Source organism: Diplotaxodon limnothrissa, linkage group LG12, assembly GCF_057381915.1.
Source record: "Diplotaxodon limnothrissa isolate DT_005_m linkage group LG12, D_limnothrissa_male_GT1.1, whole genome shotgun sequence".
In the NCBI taxonomy this organism is placed as follows: Eukaryota; Metazoa; Chordata; class Actinopteri; order Cichliformes; family Cichlidae; genus Diplotaxodon; species Diplotaxodon limnothrissa.
Window position 1 is genome coordinate 5505496 of NC_140607.1, and position 23482 is coordinate 5528977.

Genomic DNA, 23482 nt, shown 5'->3' on the forward strand with positions numbered 1-23482 from the left:
ACATGAACTGCCAAGCTGGTGGAATGCAAAACCTCAGCCATTTCCCCTCCGTTTGGGATTTCTCCTTTCTCCGTTTGAGTCTTTTAGTGCAGTCATCCTTTCTCTCTCTCTCTCTGCTGTCTTTTCGGACCTCTCTCAAAGTTGTCCTTAGCTAAGCTTCCATCTGGGTTATTAGATTAACATTCCTACTCGCTCTTGGTCACAGTCACAGATATTTGAATGCGAATTCTTTCACGTACGTCCCTCCCCTCCCTTATATCAAGTGCAGCGAGAGGAACGCCACAAAGAGCTGGAGCAAAGGAGCTGTGTGTGCTTGTATGTGTGCAGGGTGTAAAAATTTGCAGAGTATGGGGTGCCTCCGCTTCAATAGGGGCAACTTTTGTTTTGTGTGTGAGCCACTGGCCCCCCTACACCTCCCTCCTCTCTATCGCTCTCCGTCTATGCCAACAAGGGGGAGGGGTCGACAGGCTGACAGACAGACGCAGCTGGAGTGCATAGAGGGAGCTGGTCCCACCCCGCTAAGATGCCAGAGATAGACCCAATGAGAGAAAGAGAGGGAGGAAAGAGAGTGCTGCTACATTTCCAGCTCTCGCTGCCTGTCTGTGAACCCTCCTTTTTATTAACGCACCCAATTTTCTCAGCCCTGGAGGTTTTTATTCTCTGGCTGCCTAACTTTCTTTTTGTTGAGTGAGTATAGTGTGTGTATGTGCGTGAGCATAGGGTTCAGCTTGCCTCTGGTCCTTTTTTTTAGGCTCCTGCTTTTGCTACTGAGGGAAGATTCTGTCTTAGTCCTCTACCTCACCAGTCCATAAACAGCCCAAATACAACATCTCTCCAAAGGAGAAAGTAGGGGTCCTCTTTCATCTGTGAGAAACCAGCCTATTTACAAAATTACAGTGGATGTGAGAGGATTTGACTTTCAAAGTAAAAGTATTTTGGTTTTCCACAAGAAATGCCTGTTGCAAAGCACTGCTCAGTCTTCCTGCTGCCATATAAATGAGCAGATCAGCGATGTGGTCTGTTAGGTCATGGAATTCAACAGTCTTATGACATTCTGATGGAAGTGATGCAAGTGTCAGTGTTATTTTTGGCAGCAAAAAGATATCTATTGCAAAAATTGAAACTACTAGAAAAAAAACTATCTACACACTACTGCAGCATTATAGACATAAATTTAGAAAAAAAAGAATATGCATTATGCAGATATTCTGGAGTTAGGTGTAGGATTATTGCATTGGTAAAAAGTTATTAATTCTTTTGGTTTTGTTTGATAATTCTCACTGTAAACTCTCCTACATGTCTCTTAAGGTCCACACAGTTTACACCATTACTGTGATTATTAACCACATACATGACATTTTGAAGTCAAACTTTACTTGAGCAACTCAAAGCACTTTTGTCTCATTCACCCATTCACACACAAACATATTCTCACAAGCACTTTTTCTATACATCTTAGTGCCTATTGTAAAAGCGCTATACAAATACAGGCCATTTACCATATTGTCTTAACATTCACTCTCCAGTGAATGCAAGAGGAGCAACTCAGGGATTGCCCAAGGATACTTTGGGATGCAGACTGGAACAACCAGGGAATCGAACCACCAACTAACCTTCTCATTAGATGTTTTGCTCCACCTTATGAGTAGGGATGGGTATCGTTTAGGTTTTATCCAATACCAGTACCAAACCGGTACTTTTGAAACGGTGCTCGAACCGGTGCTTAAAGAATGGAGAACACACACTTTGTCCAAAAACCTCTTATGTTTAGCTGTTTTTTTGTAAAAAGATAACAATGTTAGCCTTTTCTGCAGCTTTAGGGCATATATGGTATCTATCTATCTATCTATCTATCTATCTATCTATCTATCTATCTATCTATCTATCTATCTATCTATCGTTTATGAGCGTCCGTAATCATTTTATTTTGAAAGGCACAGCGCCACACTTCCGGTGTTTCCCTCGCTAACTCCGTGTGGCTGGACGTAGCCGAGTAGAGGATGGCTGCCTGCATCTGAGCCGCTGCCTCTGCGCTTACAGAGGGAAAACCCAACGTAAATAAACCGGGAAAGCGTGAGGAGACGAGAGGAGGAGAGGAGGGAAAGAAGAACTTTTTCCGACAGGAGGAAGTATCTATCACACGTTTCCCCGGGAGCTTTTTCTTTTTTCCTTCTTTCTTTCTTTTTTTCTTTTTTTAAATTTTGCTGGAACCAAACGGGATTTTGGACCATGCCTGCTGAAGTGAAACAGGTAGTGCTGCCGTGCCCGCCGGTCTGTTTTCTGCCCCTCTTACCGTATCTCCAGCCTCTCGCACTCTTCTGCTGTCTCCCGTGCTCCCAGTTAATTGTTTGGCTTCTGTTGCGTTAGCGCTCATTTTCATCTGGTAGCGTCACTCTTTATGGCTTTCATGTGTTTTTTTTTCTTTCGCTCACTTGTATATATAAGAGCAGTGATTGTCAGATTTATCGATGTCCTTCAGGAGGAAAACGCGTGCGTGCGACTGGTTAGCACATACACTACATGGACACATGTGCAGTCCGTGTGCATGTGATGTGTCTGTGTGATATTTACATGCATGTGTGCAGACTGCTGCAGGACATCAGATATAAGAGTATTTACTTAGACCACTTAGTGACCATTTGACTCTGAAAACACGGCCATGAGATATGTTTAGTGGTGTCTCTGTGCGCGCACATATGCGTGTGCTGGTGTGATTGGCTTGCATCAAAGCAGCAAAGTGACTTACGACTTCTCTGACACATTCATGGGCTCTGATGTGTCAGTACCACCTATAGAATGACTGCTTACCCAGAGACGAGCAGTGAAGTATTGAAAGTTTGTCCTTGATCATCGCCTGCAAGGCTCTGAAAGCGCCCAGGCCAAGATTTATAGCTCACAGGGCTGTATTACCAGGAGTGTGAGAGACATGGCATTAAAACCCTTTTGTCTTTCACTTGCACAGATACCGCAGGAATGTGCTTTTGTTAGGTCTTGCCAGTGTGTTACTGTGTCTGTGTGGGTGTGTGCGTACCAGGGCATGATGTGCATACATTATTGGAAGTGTTCCCTGTGTTTGAAGCGCATCCACACAGGCAGCCTACACCATCACAACACTCCTTCCCCAGCCAAGCTTGGCAGCGCTGAGATGCTCAGAAAAAAAAAGAAGGAAGACGACATCCAAAAACAGAGATAGTGGACGAAAAAAAAATGACTGAAGGAGGACAGTCTATCATCCGCACTTGTTTCCTCAAGAAGGGTGGAGTTACTGAACCTCTGTCTGGCAGACTTAGAAATATTCTGTCAGCTTTCCATACGGCTCTGATGATAATATGCTAACAGTTGCCCTGTGGATGAGTGCCACCTAATAACCGGAGGAGCTTTTGCCAAAAATAGGATCAGATTTTTGGGCATCTGGGCAAAAAGTTGCCTTTGACTTCGATTATATGATTAAGATGAAATGCATGCTAACAACTTGAGAGCATTTCCTCTCCAAAAACATCTTGAAATGGGTCAGAGAGGTGCCCCTTAGAGTCCATGACCCTCGTAAGGTCAAGATGTTTCACATACTTTATGCTCTGCCGGCATCGTGGTGTGACCTTTTAAACTCAGATGGACATTCCTCAGATGGGGGAGCACCTGCTTTTGACAACGCAGTAGTTGAGGTGTGTTCAAGTCACCCCTGTGCCATAAATGGATTCATATCACGGACAGTGTTGGGTTTTTTTACTGGTCTTTTTATTGGGTTTTTAAGGACAGTATGGAACAGGAGGTGAGTTCAGTGCAGTCAGCTTAGATGGGATTTTACTGAACTCTGTGTGTCCCTCAAGACGTCTAGTGGCTTTAAATCTCTTGTTATGCTCGGACAATATACTCGGGGAAATGATGATGTCTTGACCTCATCTTAATACTGCTGCAGGGCTTATGGCAAATGAGTTTTTGCCCACTCAAGATTACTGCACAATCCACAATTGGTGGTGGTGGTGGTGGTGGGGCCTGCACCAGACCACATCTGAGTTAAATATAACCTGACCCTTATTTTAGAACTACACCAGCTGGGTAGTGCTCAAATCCTCCGAATTTATTCACAGAGGCCATAGCATCGTCTGCTCGTGAAAAATAGAGTAGATCTGGAGAAAAGGAAAGCAACCCAGGAGTCATCAACTTGCCAAGGTCTATGAAACCCAGCTTTGCTTTTTCTCGGCAAACTAGAAAGACCTGTCTGAGTAAGAAAGTAATTAATCAGTTATGCAGCCAAAGACTAAAAGAGGTCTCATCTTCAGGCTGTGAGTTACTGCCAGATTCCTGACAGTGGGGTTTTCAGCAGCTGAGACTTCTCTCCCTTATTTGATGCTCTTTTATTTCTTACAGAAATTAAAAAGCTGTCAAATTTCTTTCTTGTGGGCTTTTTTTTTTTTTTTTTTTTTTTTTAATGGCAGCTCAGTCCTTATGTGTATTTTTTCATTCCTTTCTTCAGGCTCTCCCTTTACTCCTGCCGAAGGGGTTGGGAAGATCAATATTTGAAGACATGTAGAGCATGCAAAATGCCATTGTTTCGGCAAGAGGATGTCATACAAATAAAAAAATAATGCCAATGACCGGAAACATATAAGCGTTCAATAGCTGCTGCGAGTCCATCAATGCAAGGGGCTGGGTGTAGGATGAGGGATGAGGAGGTGTGATCATATGGCGCTGCGCGGCTGGTGATACCAGATGGCCTTCCCATCACACAACCTGTCCATACTGGCCATACTCTGTATGTTTCCCATACCGTTCCCATGGCTGCTCTTATTGCATGACCTATGACAGAACATGGTTTGACATGTCACAGTATCCGCACGCCAATCACACCACCGCCTCCTGCGGCTCTGTTTTTGGTTTTAAGCAATCTGAACTTAATTTACAAGGGGAAAGCCGATACCGTATCTGTGCCGCTTCATGATAACTACCCGCTGTGATCATGTGACCTGTGCCGCTTCCCCCGTCAGCACATGTAGCTTCTCAGTAATGTAGGTTGCAGTCACTTTGTCTTTTTAAAATTTTTTATAAGCTTTAAATATTAAAAAAGACATGTTTTGGTCAAATGCTTTATTCATCCAGTCTTTTTCAATACAAACTGTTTTTCTGCCTCAGATGCTTTGTCATGACTACATGCCAGTGTCCCTAGTGTAAATGCTACGCCGCTGATACCAGACATCAGCCCAATACTGATTCAAGGATCTGTGACAACTATAATTAGGGCTGTTCGATATAACGATATATATCGGACGACGATATAAAAACGTCTATCGTTTCACTTTACGCTATCGTTTGTTTCGTGGTATTGCAAAATAAACTGTTTGCGGCAATATTTTTTCATCATTTTGATGGTCACTGTAGTGGCTATATTAATTTCTTAAAGTTCTCTCTTTCTCTTATATTTTATATAACTGCACTATGGATGGACAAGCGCCTGTTTTTATGCGTTGTCGTTAGCAACAACGACGGTAACACCATCAAGTGTCCGCTTGTTTATGTTCCACATAAACCTTTCACAATAAAGCTCAAGATCCTGTTGAGACTTTTCAAAATAAACTGAATCACGTGAAAGAGCAGATTATTTACAGATGAGAAGTAAAAAAGAGCCGCCAGGTGCTAAAAAATAAACCTTAGACTCAAACGTTAGAACAGGCTTTTCCCCGCAGCACGCCGTGTAATAAATACTCACAAAGAAAACGGCGGCTGTTACAACTTATGTCTAAAAATGTATCGTTTCATGCATCTGTTAAAACACTCCAGCTACATGACGCGCAGCTGGAAACACTTCACGCAAGACGAGCTGCCCGAGATTCACAGAATTTACAGAAAATGTTACATTTTTGTGATTTATGTCGTTATCGGGACGATAGAATTCTTATATCGGGATATGAGATTTTGGTCATATCGCACAGCCCTATTCTGTTCAGTTCTTTGTTATTCTATGATAAACATTAACTAGTGTGCACATGCCGTGCCATTTGCTGGAACATTTTTCTCTGCGTTTGAAAACATCATTGGGGAAGCCGTTTAGAGGAGCTACATGCTTTCTTTGTCAACAAGTTCTGTTTGCTCACGCAAATTTGTGATTTATGGGCAAACATGTTGTGGTCAGATGGGTTCACAATGACAGGAAAGCCTTAGTGGCTTCTCTTTTTGCTGTTTCCTTTGCTGAAAATGATCTTAAGCCAACTTTGAGAGAATCAGCTAAGGATGTTTTCTGCAGTTGGGCTTTCTCAAATGTAGAACGCATCAGGAAAGAGACAGATTTGCTTTTATTGGGAAGTTGGTGGCACTGAATGTAGGGCTGCACAATTAATCGTTAGAAAATCGCGATCTCATTTCCAAATGACAACGATTTTTTAAAAAAAGAAAAAAAGATGACGATTGTACCGCATTTTGATCCGGGACATAATCTGCATGAAAACAAGCGCTCACTCTTCCTGCTCAGCAGATTATTTACGGATGAGAAGTAAAAAAGAGCCGCCAGGTGCTAAAAAATAAACCTTAGACTCAAACGTTAGAACAGGCTTTTCCCCGCAGCACGCCGTGTAATAAATACTCACAAAGAAAACGGCGGCTGTTACAACTTATGTCTAAAAATGTATCGTTTCATGCATCGGTTAAAACACTCGACTCCAGCTACATGACGCGCAGCCGGAAACACTTCACGCAAGACGAGATTCACAGAATTTACAGAAAATGTTACATTTTTGTGATTTATATCGTTATCGGGACGATAGAATTCTTATATCGGGATATGAGATTTTGGAAATATCGCACAGCCCTATCTGGCAGTGTTGAGACACAGATGCACATATGAAATACACTGAAGCACAGAATAGTGCAGAGGAGGCACAAAAGCACTGCTGTAGATAACAGCTAAGCACTGAGCTCAAATCAGTGCACATAACTTTGGAAAATTAGATGAAGAATGTACTTGTGAGTCAGTATTTAATTTTTAATTTTCTCTGGTTTCTTGGGGTGAGCAGTAGGAGGTGGTGCTAGTATTAAAGTATTGATTTAATTCTTAGATAACAACAGATTTGAGTATTTGCATCCAGTCTAAATCTGTGGCTCATTCTTTGAGGTTTCCTTTTACCAGAAATGTGGTCCACCAAGTGTGTTAAAACTATAAAAGCTATTTGACCCCAGCAAGTGTTGCACTCCACTATACATTGTAAAGTTGTTGTTCTGTATTAAATGGACATGTTTATGGTGTTTGCATTGTGTGGCTGTGTTCTGCGGAGGACTAGGGGTCAACCCTTGGCACATCAGAGACCCCTCCACCCCCTTCACCTCTGCTTCCCCCTATATCTGTCGTAAGTGATTTGGCAGGCTGACAGTGTGACTGATGCAGAGCCTGCGCTCGCTCACTCACTGTCTGACCACTGGCGAGAACCATAATGCTCTCTCAGCTTTCATCATCACGCTGATGGAATTAAAAACAGGTGAGTGGCAGTAAATTGGAAGGCTGGAGATGGATGCCTTCATACGGCAGCCTTTGGAAACAGCAATGGGGAGGAGAAGCATTAATTAGATGGCAGCTTATTATCTTGTAAGAGGAATTTTTTTTGTTCCTTTCCAAATATGGTAAGTCTTCTGAAGGCGAAGTGTAGACACGCTATCAGCCTACTCTCCCTTCAACACACAAATATGCACACACACACACACACACACACACACACACACACACACACACACACACACACAGGAACAGGAACAGCAATTGGATCCTCAGCTTATTTACCCTGTTTGCCTGGAGGCTACGTCCAGGGCAGGTCTGTTTAGAAGGAAGTGTGCTGCATGGCTTCCCTGACTGAGTCCAATAAACACCTTCCTATCTGTGGCGCTGGAAGCCAACAAGCAACGAGCTGTGTTTTCGATCGGGTAGATAAGAAAGCCACTTACCCTGGAGAGAGCAAAAGAGGCTCTGTCACATTGTGATAGAGGCTGACCAGAAAGCCTGAGAAAAAGAACTCGTGGAACTTAAATAAAAGTTGTCCTGGAATCTACGTCGAGGCTGCAGTTGCTGTTGTGACAATATTTACATGATCGTTTCATGTCCTTGAGCTGGTGCGATTATATGATACTAACAGTGTGCTCGTTACACAACCTGATGGCCCGTTGTAAAACATTTGAGCGGCACTTTCCTGTTTGAGTTTTTACAGTAACAGACTGATAGTCATTTAAGAAAAAAACGAAAAAGGGACTCTTCTCCTTAATGAGGCGATCTGTGGAAATTATCTGGTGTGTGTATGTGTGTTGTGTCGCCACTGTAATTGGCTTTCCAGTAGGGACTGTGGTTTAAGTTGCAGATGTGACAGGTCTTTGGGCGGCAGCACGGGCAACTAAAGAGCCCGTTGATTGATGGCACCATAGCTGCAAACACCCGTTTCTCAGCACCTCCGTACTGTAGAAAAGAAAACTGGCAGATTTTGGCCCTAACTGACAAAAAGAGTGTACCGTAACTCTTTCACTATAACAATGACTGATTTCCTGCTAGGCAATGAAAGCTATATTTCAGTCTAGTTTTAAGACTCACCATAAGTGGTTTTACTGGTATTGTGTGTTCTATTTGTCAGAATAGAAGAAGAGTACACAAAGAGCTCAGTGGGGCTTCCTCGTTCCCTTTTCCCACTCTTCCGTTACTCCATGCTGGGAACACTGCTGTCTGAACCTTTAATCGGAGAAGGGTCTGGTTCTGTGGCTACGGCTTCTTTGACAGTTATCTATAGTTCATATATGGTTCCCCTCCTTCATCCTGCAGCTGGGGACCTCTTAGAGAGGCCCTAAAGAGGGGGGTCAATTCTTCATAAAGCTTCTCTCAACTAGAAACACAGGAACAAATGTCTGCCTACTTCTGCATCGCTCCTCTTTAACTCCCTCCAGTACTATTCACGTGGAATGGGCAGTACATGCAGCACAGCCACAGGGTCTGAAGGAGCAGGAGGGCGGCTCACGCTCATCTTGCATGTTTTGTCTGGACTTTCTTTTGAGGGATTAGCCCATTTCCTCCCTCTGGGCAGGCCACTGGAAGCAGTCAGGATGGTGGGGAAAGCATTGATCCGCCATCATCGTACCATCTGTCTCATGCTGCCTTCTGGGATTAATGATTCCCTCTGACAGCCCTTTAGTAGAGCTCCATCACTGCTGTCTGACCATTCAGATTGCACTGTCATGTGGTAGTGTGAGGAACGTGCACGCTGGGTCTTTTGGTTTATGGTGAAACATTAGACTCTGTGGGGGGGGGGTTTCAAGGCAGCTGATTCTTTCAGTGAAGCTACAGCAACATAAATGTACAATAACAAAGACACGCATAGCATACCTGAATGATTGTTGCCAGATTTGCTGAAGCAGACTGACTAGCTTAGTGAGGCAAACAGCTGCAGTCAGTAATATGCTTGTTCGTATAGTATGTGGCATATGTGGAGTATATATTTACACCAACTGTTAAATTCTGAGCCGATACAAAAGGTTAAAATAATTTTCAGCTTTAGAAACAAATGAATCTTTATTATTGAGAACAAGTCAGTCATTTAACTATTCATCACTTTGAACAGTTTCCCTGCACAAAATTAATTTCACACAACATTAAAATAATGACCACTAACACTTACCAGTTTAAACAGTGTCTGATATCAGTAACTGGCTAATGTCATCCTGTTTGCAAGTATCAGTTTTCAAAGAGAATATTAGCCATAATCATTTTTTTGCTATCTATTGGTGCATCCCTAGTATATATGGATTTGAGCTCGACTGATATTGGACTTTGGGGACTGGAGGTGTTGTGATATAAACTTTGCATAGTGTTAGTGTAATGTGTAAGGGAAATAAGGGAGTTGGTGTTCTGTGTAGTCTGCAAACCGGTGAGCCGTCTACTGTTAACGTCGGGTCAGCAGCGATGCATACTCTGCTACATGGGCTCCAGAGCGTGCTCAGTGTTGTAAACACTGATATACTGATTTATTTAACAGTGTCTCAGACTGAAAAACATTATTGTCATATTTGAAGTCTGTGTACATCCACCTTACTCAAAGTTTTTGTTTGTGTCAAGAGCACGGGCTGTTTCTGGACTCATAACTGTAGAAAAGAAATGCAAACTGATACTAAACCTTTGTGGATAATCCCAGCATTTAAAGTCGTGACTCTGTTAATATGTGATTATTTTAGCTGTGGGGGATTCAATCGGAAAAAGAAAAAAATCCAACAAAAAACAGTTCTTATCTAACAGTAGTAGATCCATGTCTTACTGAGAGCTCAGTCACAAAGCCTGTTGGGTATTTGAAGTGCGAGCTAGCCGTTGCTGACCCGCTGGCAGTTGAAGTGCGCTGATGAGGTCCGCCACTTCATTAGAATGCTGCTCTGAACCCCACAACACACAATAGTTGTTGTAACTGCTTGTGGCTTCTGTCCAGGTTGAAAAATAAAATAGAATAACTGAGGAGGAGAGAGGGAAAGTCCAAACCACTGTAAGCTGACCGGCCTTGGGGGCTGCACCGGGCCTCAGCGCTGCCTCAGCACTGCCGCAGAGAAACGTTATGCTAACCAGTGGCAAAAGTTCAGCCAAACCAGGAACCTCCTAAAATGGGAAAGATAAACTAGTTCTGGGCTTTTTGAGAGTTGCGGATTCTGTGTGCAGACAGTGGCTTGTACAGAGTTCACCTCCCTCGACAGTAAGAGGCCTCCACACGCTGAGCTGCCTGTCGTATGATGGCACAGCATTGTTCCACATCTCCTCATCAACTCTTGATATATGCTCAGCCCCTTTCCCAGAGGAGCAGCTACTGAACAATGGAGCGATGCGCCTCCTCGCACATTCCACGAGGCTCGACTGAGCTGTCTAATGAACCTCTATTGCATGCGTGGACTCCCCTGACTACTGGGGCTTCACCAAAAAAAAGAAATACCATCTTGCCCCATCACACACCCTCCCTCCCACTCATATTTAATTTGTTTGGTATGTGTAATAGGCTGTGAAGTGGAGCATGGCGCAGTGTTGATCTGTGCCAACCGGGTCTGCAGATACAGAGGGACAGGTGCCAGCCATCCACGCAAGGTGCCGTACTTAACACTCTGCACTGGGTTGGAGAGAGTACAATCCTGGCCCTGTGGAGCGGGCTTTTAGAGTTGCCAGTATCCTGTTGCTCCAGCCAAGCAAGCTTTTAGTTTAGTAATAGGACATCATGTCTGCATGTTCTTTTTTGAAGAGGGGGCAGCTGAAAGTTGCAGAGAAAGGGTTGTCAGCTGCAGGCTGGTAGAGCCACAGTAGACATGAAATAAAGTGCATTGACTTTCTTTCTGCACACCCAGGGAATTTCAACGTGAACACAGAGAAAGCTAAGAAAGATAAACCACTTTTCTCAGTAGCGGTTCATTTGTTTACAGCCAGCATGACTCGGCTATCACAGTTCATTATGTAATGAAACACTGATGTGGTGTTTTACATGTAGCAGCTTAAATTGCATTTTTGCTGTATTGGGAGAGTGTCAGTGTCTGACAGAGTGGGCAGTCATGGTCTGATGGCCTGGGTGCATTAATTACTGAGCCATTAAAGCACCTTTTTCCATCAGCGTTTGTGCTTTTCACATCTCAATAAACACCCCCACCCAAAAAACAAAACAAAACAAAACAAAAAACCCCAAAAAACAGTGGCAATAATAGCTCTAACCTCTGGGCGAATGCAGCTGTTGTTTTTATCTGTGCTTGCAGACTTTCTAGAACAGAACTAGTACAGCTGTGGAGACTGAAACTGCAAGTACATCTAAACTCCGGTGTTTTTAGAGCAGTTTCCCAAAATGGACCTTTGGCTGCTATCACCATCACACTCACATGGGTATTTATTTCCCTGTGGCTTTTTCTTGGTTTCCCAGCTACCTTTCTGGATCCTTGGAGATTTAAAGAGAATTTCAATTTAACATCCTGGTTTGTCAGCAGCTGTATTTAGGCCCTTTTTCTTTTCTTTTTTTACCTCTTAGGATTTAGGATGTGTCAGAAAGAGTGCACTAAACCCTGCAAGGATCTCGAAGTTAAGCAAACAGCGCCTGTTGACACAGACCTCCTCGAGTTCCCGAATTCTTTCCGTCATATTCAAGTACAGTTAAGAAGGGCTTAATCCAATAAAACCCGCTTTTCGTCTGCTTTCTGGTGCTCAGTCCCTCCTAAATCTGACTGTGTGTCTGCAGTGTGAGGGGTGGACTCTGTTGTTTGAGCCACTAGGGACACGCAGGGAGTATTTTCAGTGTCAAGGAGCAGCTACATTCCAGACTTGAATTCTCATTGGGGAGCAAGCACTCATTCCTCAGTCTGCTTCAAGCCATAGCCAACCTCCCCCTGTTTTCAATGTGACACTTGTCCTCGGCCCTTCAAGTATAATGTCCCTGAAACACTGGTGCTAATTAAGGCTGCCGGTGTCTGTAACTGGCCCGCAGAACACGAATCAGTGCCCTGCTCGGCCATCGCATATTCGTCACTTACCGGCGAGAAAAAAGTCACAGGAGACCAGACTAAGTGCGCCCTTTCCTCAATCCTTCATGTTCTCACGCCACTCATGTTGTGACTTTAACACAGCGCTGTTAAAATCTTGGACTGCTAATGGTGATGAAAGCAAAGGGTGCTGAGTGCTTTTACTACCTTCTATAATTACCTGCAGAAATGATCTCAGATCCTCAAATCTTTTATAGAATGGAAACATTTTTAAGTTGAATTGAAACTGTACTCTAGTTCTGTGGTCTTCAATCATGGGACTACAAACATTAAGATCCTCCTTGTATCACTATATGATTTGACAGTGGAAATTCCATACTGGCAGAAGCAGCTGTGGTATGTTAGTGGGAACGTGCCAATCTGGCACAGCAGCTGTAATAAAACTGTTGGCTTTCTGGAGTGCTGACGCATGTAGGTACGGGCAGATAGGACACCAGTATACTGTGACGCATGTTGTGTGCACTGGAGAAGTTGCACAAAGAAAGTAATCAAATGGGAAAATCAATTACATTTTAAATCTGCCAAAGAAGTGTACGGCATGATGCTATTTTAAAGTCCTGTGAGATTATTTTTGACCAGCTCGGTGATTGCAGACAGGAAAAAAAAACAAGTCCCTATCTGATAGTGTTCACACATCACAACACATTGTGCTTCCACTATAAATGCAGTGTTATTTCCGTTCTATTTGCAGTGCTTTTAACATACAATTTGGCCAAAATGAGATGTTTCTTTGGTCCGTTTCTTTCTTTTTGTTATTTTTTTTCCTTCCTGTTTTGTTATTTAACCCTAGCTGTAAAAAAACTAAACACCCCCTCCCCTCCTCAAAAAAAATAAATAAATAAACCAACAAACTCACCCTGTATATCAGCTCTAATTCATTAGTACTTTATTTTTTGGAGTGCTGCAGTTTTCTCAATGATGAATATGCAAATATGTTCATGTTCCGCTATATTAGCAATGACAAATTGCCTCAGCTCTTCAAATAGTCCTGAATTATTCCAACAGATCTCTCTGAAATATGGTCATCGCAGCAGTTGGATACTTAATCTGAGGGACTGTCTTCAAAGAGAAGTCTCCTGTAACCTCTGCCACGTCGCTGTGTGGAAAACACAGCGGGCACGTGCACAGAGACCGATTTCAGAATTGCAGGCTTCCGTCCACGCTCTGCAATCTGAAGCTTGCAGGCAGCAAGACTGGCATGATGTCTCCAGTGCTCCAGCCCCGGAGCCCAGATGCCACGAGCTGCCGCGCTGCACTCTGGGCTCGCAGCTTTTCTCTCCAACTTAGCTAATTAACGTTCGCCTTCGGCCAAATGCTTCTGCCTCTCTCCTGCCATGGCTGTTCATTTTGAGACGTCCTCAGTGCTTTGAGTAATCTCTCTTCCTGAGAGTTTGAAATCCCAAACCTTGGCTGTTTGGTGCCAGTTTGCAGCACCTGATCTCCCAGAGGTTTGCTTAAAGTCAGACTTCAGCACATTATGCTGATATGCCCTGTTTTGTTTTTGGGGGGCGGGGGTGGGGTTGCAGAAATGTGCAGAGTTTACAGCAGGTGCTATACAGAAAGACTTTCTTCTCCATTTCATTGCAGATAACCTCTCAGGGGACAAGCTGACATGTAAAAGAGTTTAAAACGAGGTTTCTTCGGTATGTTAACGATGCAGAGGCGCCACGTTGCTGTTTGTGCAATTTGAGTATGCTGAGCTAATGTTACTGGAGCTGCTCTGTATGAATTCCCGGGTATTGTGTATATTTGGCAGAGTTGCCAACTTTGCGAGCAGCACTGCAGTATTGTGCAACGAGGTTGTGAAGTGGGTCACCCTCTCCACAGTGCTGAAGATCCTGTTTCCTCTCAGAGGAGTATGCATGAAACTTGTATCCAAGAGAAATCTACCACAGGCAGACTTAATCGTCATTGTGAGCTGACACAGTTCTGTCCCACATGGACACGGAGAAGGTAAAAAATGATATAAACTGCCTGAAATACGGCATTAATCGTCCCTTGGCTAATTACTCAAGAACTTATCTGTCTTTGCCACATCTGTTAAAACTTGGAAGTGCGTAAATTGATGATTTGCACATGGTTGAATTTCTTCAAGTTCATCTTTCTTTTTTCTTTTCTTTTTTTTTTAACTTAAAATGCCGTTTTGGTTCATTCATGTTTCACAATGAAGGCATTGTATTCATGCTGCAGATTTACTGTAGTCAATATTATCATTATTATTTTTACAGAGTTGTTTTTCCTTCTAGAAGTTACTTCTTTTGGCTTGGAATTCCAGCTTGGCTTCTTTGAACGATGAGCCTTTGGCTGCTTGTGGATCTCTGTCATCCCTGGCAGGCAGAGCAGCCTTAATTGTTGCCTGCCTCTGGAACGTGCCTCATTAATGGGGATGTTGGAGTTTCAATCAGTCAGCACTGTGTTGTTTGTCTCTAATATCAGCTTTCTCCACCCGGGCAGCCGTGATGATGCAACAGGCTGCTATGATGTTGGTGACACCACTCAGAAGGCTGTGGCCTGAAAGAATGAATCTCTTTCATGCCTCTTTCAGTCTGTTTGATGCCAAGCTGGCATCCAGCAGAGATGACGGTTAATGTCGATATCTGCTGTTTAGTTTTTTGGATGTCACTTAAATAACGTGTGTGATGAAATATAATAGCCACAAACTTAATTTCACAGAATCTGTTTAGCTGTTACTCCAGCAAAGCCTCCATGGAGCATGGGAGGAGTGGGAGACGTTGTGGATGCAGATTACAGATGCTTCTGTGCTCCAGGAAACTGGCTCAGTGAGCACTCCATCCTAGCTGCTAATCCTCTTCGACGTCGCTAAACACTCGCACAGGTAAAAGGTCCTACAGATTGGAGTCATGGTGGGGCTTTTCCTGTAAAACTCCAGAGATTTGCATAATAGGAGCTTATTGCTCATTCTCCTGGACTTATTGCGGATTGCAACAGGAATGCCACCATCTTTTCATTGAAGGTGACTCATTGTGTGCTGTCCCACAAATTTAAAGAGGTGATTTGGGAAACTGGGAACAGCAGTGGTCTAATACCACAAATGAGTCATGATCCATGTGAACAGTCCCTCCCTCTTTGCCTCTCCTTGCCACATTATCCACTTCAGTGTCCTGGCCTGAGTCTCAGAGCAGGCCATGAGGGGTTGTTTAACAATTCAGATCAAGTATTACTTTTGCTCCATGCTGCTGGCCTTCTCTTTGCACCCCTCTGTTGCCTAATCTTTTATTTTGGCTCTGGATCAATTTCTGAAACTCCTGGCAAGGCAAGCAAACCTCTAATAGAGGGGAGATGTGAGGACCTTGTCACCATATGGGGTCTGGAATTCCACCGAATACCTCTCTAATCTCCACAACATGTTAGGAATCCAGAGCCCTTGTTTTTCAAGACAAAATAGCAGTGGGCTCAGCACGTGGTGGGCAGCATAAAAAGCTGCATTTGTAGCGCCTCGCAGCACTTTGACTTTTGAGAAACACGCACAGGAAATTTACTGTTGTCAGCAACAGGGCTGTGCAAACTACTAAGTGCTCTTTCACCTACTAAATGTACGCAGATTTGTAGCCATCATTCTGCTGTGCAAGCTCGTCATCAAGCCGGAGCAGATGGAGAGTGAGGTAGTGTTGGTAGGATTGGTGGCCTCAGCTGATAAGGTGTCTCCTTTGCTGAACTAAAGTACTTAGGTGTCAGATATGATTGTCCTGTTCCTGTGGTGCGATGTACTGAAGGGCAGCGAAGCAGCTGAGCAGCATTGCTGTTGCTCAGGGAGGTACTTCGCTGACTTGCTAAATGGCCACTGGTGATTCAAGGCTGTCTGCTTTCCAGACTAACTGAAGGCCTCATCTTTTATTTTGCTTTTCCTTCCCCAGGTGTTGACACGTGACTTTACATGGAACCTCATATGCTTTTCCTTATTTTTTTCTCATATATGTATATAAACTGTTGCAAAGGCGGATGCTCATGTTAAACACATATAAATGTCCACGTTCCTGCTGAGGCATAAAGGAAGAGGACAATGCTATAAAACAAAGTTTAAACAAGGCCACCCTGGATCTGACCCTTCTACTACTGAGACCTTTTTGTTTATACAAGGGGACACAATCAGAAGAAAGTTTGCTCAAATGAAGGTTGATCAGCCCTGCTACTCTTGAACAGAAAAATAGAATAGAAAATAAATAAATAAAATAGAAAAATAGAAGAGGAGTTTAGTTTTGATTTGTTTAAAACAGATTCTCCTTCAGCAACAAACATTGACACATAAGAACCGGTCCATTACACATCGGTGAAAAACATTATAATATACCATTCCCAACGAAAACAGACAGATATGGCTCCAGTTAGTGGTGCACGGTTACAGTAAACGTTTCTGTGACAGCGGGTCAGTCTTACCGTGAGAGCTTGTTTTTGGTGTGGGCATCAAATGTGGAAGAATTTGTCGGGGTTGTGTTTTTGAGGCTTTTGGGGTGGCGGTCTGTTTTGGCGACACGGTAAGTGGTGCATAAACAAAACGAGTCTTTCTTGCTTTCCCAGTGTGTGCCAAATCATATGTGGTTAAGTTGCATGCAGTTTGTCTTCGCATCCCTTGGTGATAATCTGAAACAGGCCGTTTCCTTCTTTGAAGCATTCTAAAGCTTTCACTGAGGTCTTCAGATATCATCCTTCTTTACCCTTTGTGCACTGCATCACTGGACATAAAAAGTTGTTTTCATCATTCTGAGATGTTGCCTAGTTTCTTCCCTAGGCCGGTGGACTAATGGGCTTTGGTCTGTGGAATCTGCTTTAGTGTTTTCTCCCTCATTGGGCCATTTGCTGAGGCCCCAGTGGGGCAGACAACAATAGGCTTCATGTGAAAAATTCACCATGACGGGGGCATTCCAGCAAGCAGTTGATACGTTTGCAGCAGTTTAGTGGTTAGATAAAAATCTGCTACGACTGAAAAAGAAAAACACAACCCCAATGCTTCCAGGGACAGAAAATAAGATTGAGGATTCATTTTGTTATTGGATGGTGCCTGCCTGCTATCTATCTAACTGCTCTGGCACGCAGTACTCATGGCCTTGTCCTGTTCCTCTTTGTCTCAGTCAGAATTTCATTCTAATGAAATGAGGGTGCAGCTGCAGTCCCGAATTAGAAGTGAAACAATTCTTACGTATCTTATTTATTTGCTGAAAGTCCCATGGCAGAGGGACTGGGCTCACTGCGATGCTCCGCAGCGCTCAGGTTGCTGCAGCCCGCGATATGCGCAGATGCTCGGAGTAATTGCAGTGAAGTCTGGGGATCTCTCACTCTCAGAGATGGTGTGAGTCCCTTTTGAAGTCAGGATGGGTTTTCTCTCCATGCTCCGAACCAGCTCTCGAACGTTAATTTATTTTCATTAAACTACCTGCATGGCTGAAGCGAGCAACAGAGAATTCGGGTGTTGAGCAAATGCTCATTAATGCTGAACAACGTTCTTCTGTGGCTGTAAGCTATTTAGAAAGTTGCTTGATATCTCATAAATTGAGCAAACTAATAAGGTGAGGGGCAGAAAATATTTAGTATCCCGGGAAAATTACTTTCCTGTTGCTCAGAAAAAGCACAATTTTCATTTCCATCTTCTTTGTTCGTCTGCCATTGGAGTCTTTAGCAGCCTGTAGAAGTGCGCTGTAAAAGGTTGGCACACTGATTTTGGAAGGACGCTTTGTTATTTTAACAAGCAGTCATGTGAATTTTATGCATTTAGCGTTTTCAACCTTCAAAAGCTGTCATGTTGATTTTTTTTGAATTCCAAAGTGTTTGTCTGTCACAGACAATCAAAGCCAGCAACAAAAGCCGTCAGGCAGAAGAAGAGGTCTTCAGTGCTTTGATCGATCAAACCCAAACTCGGTCAGTGAACTCATTTTAAGGAAGCGTGCAAAGAATTTTCAGTAGAAGAAGTTTCCAAGGGCCTTGAAATGTTCAACAATTCTCTTTGCTTAGTAACAGTGAAGATGTTGTGCTGTAGACAGTTATTTTTTGTTTTTTCGGTAATGTCTTGTTATGTTGTCCCTTTGTGTAAATGATGTTATAACCGAATTAAATTTTTCCCAGTGTTCTGACAAAAGCCATTAGACCACTGGGTTCCATTACATCCAATCAAAATCAAGACCAAACGATAGAGATTGGTGTGAACGGGAGTTTGAACGTTTGTCTGTTTCTCTGTGTTGGGACTGCAACAGGCTGGCGACCTGACCAGGGTGTGCCCCGCCTCTCACCCTGGTGGCATCGGCTTCAGCCCCTCCCCACTTGTATTGACTGTAAATGCACGCACAGTTTCTTCGTGCACAGTTTGTATTCACGCATTCCTGTCGCTTCAATATGTTTCCTTAACAGTTTGCAGTTTGCCACAGACCTTCTTTGTGTATAAATGCTCACATTCCTGCTGAGGCATGAAGGAAGAGGACAATGCTATAGGGCACAAAAGCACAGGATGTTAGCATGTATTGTGGTTAATGCTGTTGGTGTCGGTCCAACCCTCCAAGTCAGTTCCTACGCAGTGCTTTTGTGACCTCTGCAATCCTGTGTGAAAAGCTGACTAGGACCTTTTGAGAAAACTTGCATATCTGCGTCTTTTCTGGCAGTGTAAAGCTGACAAAAAAGCCCCGTGGTTATATTGCATTTTCCCAGAGAAAGATTTGCTTTCGATTGTGTGCCTGCTTTTTCTTACAGCTCTTTCTCATGGAGGATTATTGGAAAAGGCTGTCACTGTCCAGTAAATTCTTTTTTTCTTTTTTTTCTTTTTAAAAATGCTCAAATAAAAGTACCATGGCAGTGGTGTGTGTGTGTGTTTGTGTTGTGCTTGTGTGCACAGCTGTGTGTGTTTGAGAGGAGACAAGATTGCCTTACTGTTTGGCCACTGCTGACAGAAATATCCAGTGTTAGACAAGATCAGCATGTTAGCCGATACAACGAGACTTTCATTAAACATGAGATATTGGCCAGTCAGTCTTCCTCTGTGACCACAGCTAGAGAGTTTTATGATTATTATAATAATCATAAAAATGATCTCTTACTCGGCAAATGATTCCTCTGTGGCCTGATTTTACTCAGCAGCTTGAGGAGTCTCGGTCTCTAAAAATATGCTGTCAAAGCTGGCTCACCCTGATATAAAGAGCTGCTAGCACACTTTAAAGGTAACTTATAATGCTCATTCCCAGCTCCACATTTTAATTCTTGGACATTTTAGGAGAATAGCTTTGATTAAAATAATCTCTTTTCTTCTTATAATTCATCCTCTGTTAGTAATAAACTGTTTAAAAATCCACTGTCACGCCCTTCTTCTGATTGGCTGCCCTCTATAAACAGAAACCCTGGTCAGTAGTTGGGTGGGGTTTCTGTGATCCTGAGATGACCATATTAAGATTGTCCTCTCTCTTTGACATCACACAGAGCTGAGAGTTTAAAAACCTGTCAGAAACCAAGCATTTATAATAAAAAGCTCAGGCTTTAGCCTTACCGTGAGGCTTACATGAACATCCACCATTGCAACAGTGTATATCTGACAGACACAAAGGAAAACCATAATAGGTCCAGCTTAAGTAAAATCAACAAATGTCTGTCTTCATTCGGCGAGTCAAGCATTTTAAATTTGTAAATTCCGTCTGGGAACAATTTCCAGCCTGTCTCTCCGTAGCTATAAAGGACTTGCACGCCTGAGTCTGTGCAGTACATGGTTCTGGATCTGGATCCAACACTGTAGTGAGTTATTTTTGGGTTCACACGCTGTAGAACTCAATGCACAGCAGTGAGAGCTGTTGAATGCCGCACCCCCTCCCACTCCCATTCCTGACAAAAGGCTCTCCACACTGTTGGTCTGGCTGCAGTCATCTCACACCCTCTTCTCTATTTTAAGCCTTCAGACAGAGGCCCACTCCCCTTGAGTGGACTCTGCTCTCACTGTGTGGGCTAGAGAAAAGGGGCCTCGTCTCACCCAAGGCATTTGCACCCACGCACACACATAATGCAGGTCCTGCCAGCTGGTGCAAAGGTAACAGTAGAGGTAACTTCCCAGATGGAGCGGCCTCAGTAAACCTCTGCCCCAGCTGCAATGAAAGTCTGGGGAGGATGCTCATTAAAGTTGGCTTTCTTACAGGGGAGCTGACATGGTTGTCAGGGATATCCCTGTGGATCAGCGCACACATGCACACACTGAACTCTCCTTACTCATCCTATGACCTGAACGAGTCTAAATCCAGACCCAATTATTATGAATATTTTTATTTGTTTGAACACTAACATTTGGTGTTTGGCTTTGATGAACAGTGGCTTTTTTAGTTTAGATGGAGTCATCAGAGTGAGTAACAACTGTATCCTGTATCCTGACCAGAAAAGTACCAATATTTTGGGCAATTATGAGAGGGTGATTAGGATAAACTGATTTGGAATAGTGGCACGGCATGAGAATTGTGTTAATTGTTCTTGACAATGACAATAAATAAATAAATACTAAATACTAAATACTAAATCAGATGGCTGGCGTGCACCGGACATCCTCTGTCTGACAAACACACAAATCTCTCAGTGTTCCTGATAATCAGAGTGGTAGACAGGAAGGCACAGGGGATCTAAGCTTGTTGTTGCAGTCTCTTCTTCAGGTCACGGACTAGCCTGAAGCACCATTCACTGAAGTGTCCGACGATGGCTGTTGTTCTTATGGCTGCGTAATTGCTTTTAGATTACCTACGTTCCCCTGGGTTAATATAGCTGTGGTGTAGATCTGAAGAAAAGTGAAACCTGGACATCCCCAGGGGGGTTTTGAGGAGGTTCCTGGGGGTTCCCAGGGATATGATTAAATGAGTACCCACTCAAAATCAGCCACAAAGGAGTTTGTGTAAGTGTGAGTTATATAATCGTGTGTTTCTCTTATTATAGTGGTCATGACACTTCTGTAGGTTGGCCAGAACAGAAAATCTTGAATGATTGCAACACAAAAACTCCTCATTTGTATCAGTGAGCTCTAACACAGGTTCCTACTTCTATTAAGCTGTATGTCAGTTAAACGTGTTTGCTTAAGTGGTAATTCCAGGTGCAGGTAATTTCTTAATTTTCTTTCATAGCCAACCCCCAAAATAAAGTAATAAAAATGACTTGAGAGTTCAAGTCCTCTCTGAATGTTTTTAACAAATGAATGCTGAGGAGGTCAGTAAGCGAAACATTGAAGTAAATATGATTTCTTTGACTTCTCACAGTCAAGTCCCATCTCATTAAGTGCAATCAACCAAACCCCAGCTCCTCTTCACCTCTTACAATGATGGAATAAATAGATTTTAAAAAAAAAACAGCTTTCTTGACTAGGTAATGGTACTTTTGTTCATCAAACAGTCTGGAAAACAAAAAAAAATAGATTAAGGGAAGTGCCTCAAGCAGCAGTTCTAGTGGCCAAGAGTGACCCATAGACTGCCATGTTAAGATTCCCAACTTCATGGTGACAGTTTGGTCTCTAGATGTGATTTCATCCATTTGGATGATATGAAGACTCACAATGAGAAAAGTCACCACTGGTCCAGATATGGTTACTTATAGTTCCAAAAAATATGTGTGACAGGGCCAACACAATAAAAGGTCGAATTGCGAAGCCCAAGTATCCAATGGGTGACAGCACAGTTATAGTCTATGGGTTATGCAGACTTATTGTCTTATTAACAATAATTATTAAATCTTATTAACCTGTCGGCCATCAAACTGTGGTATTCTCCTGAAAGAACAAAAACATGTTTTGTCATTCTCACCATATACAGCGGCTACGTGAGTGTCTCTGTATAGTTGTGTGGTTCAGGATTATGCGCAGCTCAGCCTGATGCCTCCGAGGAGTTTGAAGTGTTGGGCTGAAACTTCCTTCCTTTAGGGAGTCGTGTCTTCAGCAGGGTTTTGATGATATCTGTCATGCAAACTGCCCTGACCTTCCGTGTCACAGTATGTGCAGCCTGTAGGCTGTCATCACTCCTCTTCTAGCTACCAGCTATTTTAGGTCAAGATCCTGTTTACTGGATACCTAAATCTTCAGAAGTCAGCATTTCCTTTTCACAGAAAGCGCCAAACAGCAGCCAATACAGAGAAGAGGGGGGCGTTTCATCACGGGTGGGAGATGGATAGAGACGTTTGTGTGACTTTTCGGTTGATTAAAGGCAAGCGGGGGGTTAGTAGCCAGATGCTAGACCTGCAGCTGGCTGGCTAAGTGGGAGGGGAGCTACATTGAAAAAGCTGTGGTGCCAGCAGAGTGGGGCTTAGCTAGACACTGAGAGGAGATAATCCATATTTCATCTGCATCCTCCTCTTCCTCCCTGCCACCTGCAGAGCAAGACAACACAGCATGAATAGTACATGATACAGAAATAAAATTGGAGGAGTGCTAACACTTCAGCGGAAGGAAGATATGCCCTAGTGTGGGTTTGTTTGAATGAAGTCGCGGGGGGGACGTTAACGTAAAAGTGACCTGTGTCTGAACGCAAGCAGCTACATATGCAGCCTCTGAAGAGGGACCACACCCGTTAAATTAAAGAGAAACCGCCCCCCCTCTTAAAAAAACAAAACAAAACTTCAGCTCTGCCCACTCCCTGCTTCCTTCGCAGCAATGCATCAAACACCTCTCCCATTCAGATCCAGCCAAGAGGCTTTAATCTGCATTCATAATATATACATTCTCCAGGGCGCTTTCCTTGCCACTGAAAACGCAAGTTTTCCCCAAATTTTGAATTCATCCAACAAATGTTTGCGATAAAAACCACACTTCTTAGTGAATAGCCACATCTTCAAAGACACTATTTATATTTGTACCGTGGCCTCTTGTTGAAAATTTACTCTCTGCTAATTTAGCATGCAAAAAAAGGCTCGCTACCAAAACTGTATTTCAGATATCCTCTCTGCTCTCATTTTAAATATTCATGATCTGCTCGCAGCTTTGAAAGTGAGCTTAAAAGAGTCTTTTACTCTCTCAGCCTCACACACACACACACACACACAC

The 23482-nt window shown here is 43.3% G+C and overlaps 1 protein-coding gene across 1 annotated transcript in view; it reads left to right on the forward strand.

The window, feature by feature from the left end:
• Window positions 1-2010: 2010 nt before the first annotated feature.
• arvcfb (ARVCF delta catenin family member b) overlaps window positions 2011-23482 on the forward strand; it is a 129331-nt gene continuing 107859 nt past the window's right edge. The window contains exon 1 of the mRNA XM_085367056.1: window positions 2011-2250. Within this exon, the coding sequence (XP_085223182.1) occupies window positions 2230-2250 (21 nt within the window). The 5' untranslated portion in view covers window positions 2011-2229. The remainder of the gene's footprint in view (window positions 2251-23482) is intronic.